Source organism: Sinocyclocheilus anshuiensis, unplaced genomic scaffold, assembly GCF_001515605.1.
Source record: "Sinocyclocheilus anshuiensis isolate Anshui unplaced genomic scaffold, SAMN03320099.WGS_v1.1 scaffold1312, whole genome shotgun sequence".
In the NCBI taxonomy this organism is placed as follows: Eukaryota; Metazoa; Chordata; class Actinopteri; order Cypriniformes; family Cyprinidae; genus Sinocyclocheilus; species Sinocyclocheilus anshuiensis.
In genome coordinates this window covers 10,787-19,712 of record NW_015544237.1, presented here as the reverse complement: position 1 = coordinate 19,712, position 8,926 = coordinate 10,787, and the positions used below count along the sequence as shown (strand labels likewise).

Below are 8,926 nucleotides of genomic sequence, written 5' to 3'. Positions count from 1 at the left end.
CACACACACACTCTCTCTCTCTCTCACACACACACACACACAAACTCACACACACACACTCACACACACACACATTATATTTATAATATAAATATTATATATAAATAAATATATATTATATAAGAATAAAATATAATAATATATAAAATAATACTAAAAATGGCAAAACTAACTAAAATGAAAACAGAAATAGAAAAATACAAACTAAATCAAAATAGAAATAAAAACCGTAACAGTATCTAAAATAACGCCGTTACAGATAGTCTTTGATTGATTTCCTGGTGAGATAAATGACTGTCAGGAACAAAAGCACAGCTGTGTGTCTCAACAGCAGTCGCAGCGGCTCCACTGGCTTTTCCAGTAACACGGACACACCTCGATCCAAATCAGAGCTGATGATCAGCAGGACCTTTGGCTGTTTGCTTGTTCTGCACAATTGTGTTTCTGTTTGACCTACTTACAGTCTGACGCCAGTTAAACCACATTTCAGCAGGTATTTGTGTCCTAGTGAATGCCGTTTCACCTGTCTGGCTTGCTCACCTTGTGCAGAGAGCGGTCTGTCTGTGTTCTTCTTGTGCGAGCTGCGTCTGCGAGGCAAACTGGATCCGTCCTTCAGTGATTCCTACATGAAGATGAACACAGTCAATGCACTCAAACTCATCACTCACTGCAGTCAAACCCTGGCATGCACGCTCACACTGTACCTGCGCTGCCTTGTGAATGGTCAGAGGGCTGAGTGACATCACGCAGGGGGTGGAGCCAGTGATGTTGGACCAATCAGTGAGCGGCTTCTTCTCTTTCAAAACCTTCAAAGGCAAATGTCCTCGATGTTTAGTGAGTGACACATCCTGAGCAATGATATTAGCTAAACAAAGAGAACTACAATATTAAATGCAATTATTATAATAAAAACCAAAACATAAATGATTACAATAAACGAGGCTCTCTTCCAAAAACTAGTGCACTAGTGCCATGCTGTCTACATAGGCATCAAGTGAACTGTTGCTATTGTAAATGTGATGAGCATAAAAATACATAACACACAAATACTGGGTAAAAAACTTTTTTTTTTTAATTCTTAAAAAATAAATCAATAAAAATTCTAATAAAAAAATTGCTAAATTTTAACTAAAATTTAAATGTAAAATAAAATATAAACTAATGAAAAATATTAATAAATACCAACATAGTATAGTAATGATTCCAAAATAATTCTATCCTCAACAAGGAATCATTCATTTCTGGAACAAAAGCAAAATTAGATTAAATTATTTATAGTGATATTTTTGGGTCCTTGTATATTTTTAATGACATTCTCTCACTTCAGCCACTGTTGCTAATAATTAATTAAATCATAAAAATTACTTATAAACTAAAAACAACCAAAATAAAACACTTAAAAAAAGATTTAATATTTTAAATAGATTTTAAGATTAAATAATTAAATATATTTTAAGATTAAATATTTTTAAATACATAAATATTGTTAAATATTTTAAAATATTAAATATCGTCAGTTATATATTATATATTAAATATTTTAATAGTTTATCTGCATGTATTATGACCATTAACAGACATCAGAGAACCGTGAACATGCAAATGTGTTGCTAAATTATTGAAATATTAACTTTTAACATTAACAGGTTTGGTTGACAAAAAAGTCTGGGCAAAAGTTCATCATCTTACAAGACAATTGTTCAGTTTGTAATCATAAAACTCAGAGAGGAATTATGCATTTCAGGAACTTTCTATGTCTCTTCAGAATAGCGCTTTTGAGTGATTTTCAGCGATTTGTGAGTAATTATTAAGTACTAAAATAAAAATAAAAAACTAAATAGACACTAATAAAAACGACTAATCCAAACAACAAAATTACTCAACTTTAAAAATAAATAAATAAAAAAACTAATGCAAAATAGTCATAAATACTAAGAGAGTACAGTAATGATACTAAAATAAACTCAACAGGTTATTTTATTTTAAATATTATTGTATTTATTATTTAAATATTATTTTATTTGGTCGTTAACTAAAACTAAAAATGCTAAAAAAAAAAAAAACATTTACGCTTATTGGAATAAATTGAACATTAACAGAAATAAAATAAAGAAACTTAAACTTGTTTTTATTTCAGTTAGGCAAAATTTTATTTAAAATACTAAAAATAAAATAAATAGACACTAATAAAAATGACAAAAACATACAACAAAATTACTCAACTTAAAAAAAAACTAATGCAAAATATTAATAAATACTAAGAGAGTACAGTAATGATACTAAAATAAACTCAACAGGTTATTTTATTTAAAATATTACTGTATTTATTATTTAAATATTATTTTATTTTATTTTATTTGGTCGTTAACTAAAACTAAAAATGCTAAAAAAAAACATTTATGCTTATTGGAATAAATTGAACATTAACAGAAATAAAAATAAAGAAAACCTAAACTTGTTTTTATTTCAGTTAGGCAAAATTTTATTTAAAATACTACAATTAAAATAAAATAAATAGACAAAAACAATTGATTTAATTTGAAATTATGAAAGAAATATATTAGCATTGTACAATGTACTTCAAAGTTATAATAACAACAATAATAATATTCTTTATGATAAAATAATTTATTTAAACATTGTTTTCAAGGAACATCATGTTTGTCCATGTTTTAACTTTGCCAAAAATAAAAGTTGTTGTAAATTTTAATTTAAAAACATTTTAAAACATTAATGAAAATGTTAAAGTGTGATATAGTGAAAGTGATTTTTATTGATTTTTATTATAAGGGAGACTTCAATACTTTCATTAAAATGGTTTCAAGTTTGTTGTAATAAAGGATTTGTTCACTCAAATAACTTGTTCTTGTTCTTTTAAGAGTCATAGTTACTGATAAGAATTATTGTTTAATATATACCGTGATATTTTCTGAGAAGATTATCATACCGTGAAAATCTCCGTTACAACCCTACTCAACTTTAAAATTGAAATAGAAAAAAAATGAAAATGCAAAAAAATGCAAAGTATTGATAAATACTGAGATACAGTAATGATACCCTCTGAGAGCTGTGCAGCAGCTCCTTTCTCTCCTGTCTGAGGGAGCTCAGCGCTTTCTCCTTTTCTTTCTCCATTTCCTTCAGCTGCTTCTCCAGTCGCTGGACTCGTTCCTGTAAGACATGAGCAGAAGATCCTCCGTCTGGTCTGTGTCTGATCTGACGGCTCAGAGATCTGTCATCCGGAGCAGCTTTCACACGACCTCCCGCTCTCTCTCGTGAAACCAACACGGAAGTGACTAAAACTGCAGTTCATCGACTGGCCACTAGAGACTCCCCATGTTAAAATGCCCAACTTTACAGCAGAAAAGAATATGTTTACAGCCTGGTACAAAAAGTGGTTTTGGTCTATATAGCTAATTTTGCCCTTCATGACAACTATGAGGGGGGTGAATTTTTTTATAACTCCTCCTTTTAAATTATATTAAGCCTTAAACTTCTGCATAATTAAGGGCGTGGCCACTTGAGTGACAGGTGGATTGCCGCTGCTGACACTGCCGTCGAGTTAGGTGGGCGTGGCTTCAGCAACCAGCTCCCGCCTCTTTGCCCATTTTCGAATATCTGGGAGTGATGCGCTGCCAAGATGGCGACAGCTGGCTCCGCCCACTTTAGGCTTCAAAAACGCTCTTCGGAAACCTACGAGTGATTTTGATTTAAAATATAAATATTTTGTAACAATATTCACTATTGTTGAAAAGTTTGGGGTCAGCAACATTTTTTTCGACTTTTTTTCAGCAAGGACGCATAAAATAAATCAAAAGTGATAGTAAAGACATTTCTAATGTTATATAAATATATCTAAAATATATATGCATTTCTGCATCCCGTGGCTCTCCAAACTCTTTGGCTCCTCCCCTTTGATCCACTCATTCTAGTGATGTCATCAAGCAAGCTTATCCTGTGAGGGGGGTGAATTTTTTTATAACTCATCCGTTTAAATTATATTAAGCCTTAAAGTTCTGCATAATTAATTATGGGCATGGCCACTTGAGTGACAGGTGGATTGCCGCTGCTGTCACCACCGTCGAGTTAGGTGGGCGTGGCTTCAGCAACCAGCTCCCGCCTCTTTGCCCATTTTCGAATATCTGGGAGTGATGCGCTGCCAAGATGGCGACAGCTGGCTCCGCCCACTTTAGGCTTCAAAAACGCTCTTCGGAAACCTACGAGTGATTTTGATTTAAAATATAAATATTTTGTAACAATATTCACTATTGTTGAAAAGTTTGGGGTCAGCACTTTTTTTTTTTTTTTTTAAAGAAATTAATACTTCAGGAAGGATGTGTTAAATTGATGAGCTTTGTAACTTTGCAGATCTTTTTTATGCTCAAACAGCAACATTACAGACTAACTAAAGTTGAAAAAATCATAATAGGACCCCTTTAAACTAGACTGTCAGTTCAGGTTTTCAGCTCACCTGAGATGCGTTGCGCGTGTGCTGTACTCTGCTTATCTCTCTTTCGATGACCGTTTGACTTTCTCCATCCTCTCCTTCTCGCTCGTCTTCCACTCCGCTCTCCAGCTCCAGAACGTGGAACTCCATGTCTTCAAACGCTCGCACTGTGGCCTCCAGAGCATCCCTCTCCTAAGAACCAAACAGATGCTTCGCATTACAGTCATGTGATGACAGCGCTGATCTCTCGATAGAGATCTTCATGCTTTTATTTTATTTTATAAACAATGTAACATTAAAAATGTAAAAATAAATAATACATTTATTTGTGAAAAATAACAAATATAAAAATGTAAATACATTTCTACTGTATGTATACACACAAAAGTTTGGGGTCGGTAGGATTTTGTAATGTTTTTGAGTCTCTTCTGCTCACTCAGGCTGCATACATACATTATAAATGTCTACACTGGCACTTCTGATCAATTTAAAGCATCCTTGATTAACAAAAGTTTTTAAAAGTTCTTACTCTGACATTTTGAATGATATATATATAACATCAACCCTAATAACCAATCTCTGCTTTAAAAAAGAACAATCTGGATAGAAAAGCATGTTGTTTCTCTGCAGTGTAATTGCAAAAGTAATGTCTGATAACTTCAAAACAACACTCCTCTCGTCAGTCATTGGTCAGTAAGTCCTGCCCCAAACTCCTGTCATTGGTCAGTCAGTGTTTTAAAATCTTCACAGTGTTTCACTCCTCACTAATGAAAATAAAGGGATGCACCTGTTGCAGCTGAAGCAGCAGCGGCTCTCGCTGGTCCTCTGGCTGCGAGGGAATCTGTTTCTGCTTCTCCTCACACCTCCTCCTCATCTCCTCCACCTTCAGCCGCTGCTCCTCCAGCTGGACTCGCTCCTGAAGGACAGCACGTCTTCAGCTCAAACACTGATCACTCGAGGTGTAACGCTACACGCATTCATACCCAACATTTTCGGTACGGGTCTTTCGGACAACTTTCACACGTGTACCGAACAAATACAGCATTGGTTTAACCACTGCATGATGGAAACTTCCAGTTTTATATATTGTTACTTTTGATAAGAAACAAAGTCTCATCTTTCAAATTATGTCAATTTTTTTCAGGAAATTCAAACAATAAATGCTGTTTTGACGCTCTTTGTTGTGGCGCAACAGATCGCCCATAAACACCTCAGTTCAAACAAAACGTCACGTAGCATTTCATTAACCTCCTCAGGAAGCCATCAGTGTCCACAGCTCGTTAGTGCGCTATTAATTAAGTCTAGAGAAGAGCATTTCGCAAAATATTAGACTATATTTTACTTTACCTGTTAGTGATGTCTTAATTGTTGTATGTATGTTTAAATAAATCTGTTATGAAACAAGTTATGACAGCCACTGTGTAAATGAAAATATTTCACCGACAAGTAGACATTTTATAATTTAGAAGTTAATTTAAAAACTGCATTATGTGCAATTTACATGTTTGCATACAATTTTGTAATTTGAGTGTTGATTATTATATAAAAATAAATAGTCATTGAATTTTGTTAATTGTAATCTTATAGTAATGTATAGTTTAGAGTAGAATCCTGAGACTGCTCTCATTAGAGTTACAAATGACCTGCTCTTATCATCTTGATTATTTACTATTGTCATTTTGCATTATTGACACACTATTTTCCTAATTAATGCTGTAAAGCTACTTTGACACAATCTGTATTGTTAAAAGCGCTATATAAATAAAGGTGACTTGACTAGAATCCGAGGTAGATTTTTATCCCTAAGAAAATTTTAATTGTAATTAAATTAAATTTTTTTTAAAAGAGCAATTTGTTCAGTAATCCACTGTTTAATATTAAAAAAAGCAATTTTATGTTTAGTTTTTTCCCCCTGCTGTACTGAACCGTCATGTTTGTGCACCGTCACACCCCTTCTGATCACACATCACAAACCGATGAAAGCCAGACCTTCTGTCTGCTGGCCCGCTGCCGGCTCCTGCGCTGCCTGTCCTTCTCCTGCAGCACCTGCAGCTGCTCTGTGTGTCTGCGCAGACACTCCTCTTCGGCCTGCAGCTCCCCGCGCAGCAGCGCCACCTCCAGCTGCAGCTGCACACCAGCAAACACTTTCTCAGCACATTTCATCATAGTTAATCAACCTCTCCTGGGAGTTTTAGTCAGTCACATTGTAGTCACACTGCATTATGGTTAAACTGATAATCACAATTTTATTTTTATTTTATAAACACAATATTTTGCTCAAAATTATGATTACTGATCATGACTGAGAAATTACATCAGACATATTGCACTTTCAAGCAATAAGCTCCAAGAAGCCGTGGTTTACAGTGAATTTATAACAGCTAAGGGGCGTTGTTCAAACAAAACGCGCGAAGCGGAGCGCCTAACAACGCCCCTTAGCTGTTATAAATTCACTGTAAACCACGGCTTCACGGAGCTTATTGCTTTTATAAAACGGTTATTCCATATATGTAGTAAGATTTCACAAAATAAAACAAAGCAAATAAAGTGTAATGATATTAATAAAAACGTTATTCTTCCGCCAAACAATGTAGCTCCTCAGAATCAGTTGTGGTTGCAACAAAGTGGTTGCCGAGCAACAGACAAACGTAAACAAAGGTGTATGTTACTTTGTAGAGTCATTTACAACAGCTTCGAACGTGGCTCAGCCAATCAGAATCAAGCACCGGAACTATCCGCTTTATAATCACCTATAAGCATCACTCATAAACACGCTTTATTACCTGATTTATTATATTATCAGAAATGCAAGCTGTTTTTAAGACCAAGTAAAGAAAATGTGAGGAATCATTTGAATGAAACACAATACGTCTAAACGTAAATGTAAATTTGCAACGCCTCAAAATGTGAAAAGACAACTTCCAACAGATCTCAATTACTTTTTAATTCATTTTACAATATATCTGTATATATACATATATATACCTGTGCCTCTGATCGCACTGCACTGTTCTTCCTCAGCAGTTTTCCAGTGCAAATGTCCACAAGATGCATTTACTTGAGAAGCAACATAACGTTTTAATACCCAACCGACAGATATTTGTTCTTGTTTTAAGCATAAACTCAATTTGTCATCTTATTTTCATTTTGCATCTCCAGTAAATGTGTCTTGATTTAATAATTTAAGACTTTCTGCTCCGATGTAAGACCTTATTTGTGAATGGTTGCCAGATTGTGAAGAAAAATTAAACAAAGGGCAGAAAATATCTGATTGGGGGATTTAAAGTCAAGTCAAGTCAAGTCAAGTCTGCTTTATTGTCAATTCTTCCACATGTACAGCACATACACACAGAGAATTGAAATTGCGTTACTCTCAGACCCTTGGTGCATACAGATAACACTAACAGTAGAACATAAATACAGATATACAGATTAAGTATAAAAATACAACTATACAAATATACAAATAAGGTAAAATGTAAAAAAATATATAAAAAAATATATATAAAGCAGCACACGGCACATGGCAGATAGAGTGCAAACCAGTGAAGTAAACTCATCTGAATGAAAAATTAAAATATAACGGTGTTTTGTTTAATTTCACTTTAGTCTTGTTTCGTGTTCGTTAAGGAAACTCACCTCAATCTTTAGCTCCTCCCTCTGCTGGTCGAGCTCCGTGATTCGCTGCTGCAGCAGCATCGACGGTGATGTCAGCGAGACTCCGCCTCCCTGTTTGACTCGATGCTGGTTAAACAGAACGAGAGATGAGTGCGGCTGATCCGCGGGACTGGTTCTGAGAGGAAAGCGTGTATTTACCCGTTCGGTCTCTGTGCTGCTGCCTTCGGTGTCTGACTCCGCCCCCGAGGAGGCGGGGCTCTGCTCCACTCTCACCATCCACGGCGATCTCATGAGCGGATCCCATTGACTCCTCTGTGTTTCCATATTGTGTCTGGGCATGTCTGATTACACAGGAGCGGAGACTAGTTAAGTGTGGAGGGAGGTCTGGGACGCTTGCACATTACAGTAATTTAACAAGGCTCAAATGACTGAAGCTCCAGCTAACATGCACCGAACACGCAAAAGTGAAATCCTGACTGGTAACCAGTATATGTTACATTGCTTGATTAGAATAACTCCCAAAACGTTTTACATAACAGCCGTTAATTCTCAGGCGAGACGTGTTACAGAAATGCTTAACACATGGCATTTTATTCTAAATTATTAGAATTAAAATATTCATAACGCACATTCTTTTATTGCTGAAGTATAATAATAACTATCATCGTTTCTATTTTAGAAATAAAAGTAACAATTTAAATGCAGTAATTAAAAATAAAAATTTAAGTTAAACATTTAAGTATATTTTAAAAGCAGAAAAATCAGTTTATTTCAAATAATATATATATATATATATATATATAATACTGTATATATATTTAAATTATTACTATTAATATATTCGTAACACATTCTTCTAATTTT

General features: G+C 34.5%; 1 protein-coding gene across 1 annotated transcript in view; it reads right to left on the bottom strand.

Moving 5' to 3' along the window:
• LOC107697568 (pleckstrin homology-like domain family B member 3) overlaps nt 1-8,926 on the bottom strand; it is a 25,342-nt gene that overhangs the window by 11,194 nt on the left and 5,222 nt on the right. The window contains exons 2-9 of the mRNA XM_016498367.1: nt 8,261-8,403; nt 8,084-8,188; nt 6,434-6,571; nt 5,232-5,360; nt 4,469-4,636; nt 3,058-3,168; nt 705-806; nt 541-622 (exon numbers count right to left, since the gene is read on the bottom strand). Of these exons, the coding sequence (XP_016353853.1) occupies nt 541-622; nt 705-806; nt 3,058-3,168; nt 4,469-4,636; nt 5,232-5,360; nt 6,434-6,571; nt 8,084-8,188; nt 8,261-8,401 (976 nt within the window). The 5' untranslated portion in view covers nt 8,402-8,403. The remainder of the gene's footprint in view (nt 1-540; nt 623-704; nt 807-3,057; nt 3,169-4,468; nt 4,637-5,231; nt 5,361-6,433; nt 6,572-8,083; nt 8,189-8,260; nt 8,404-8,926) is intronic.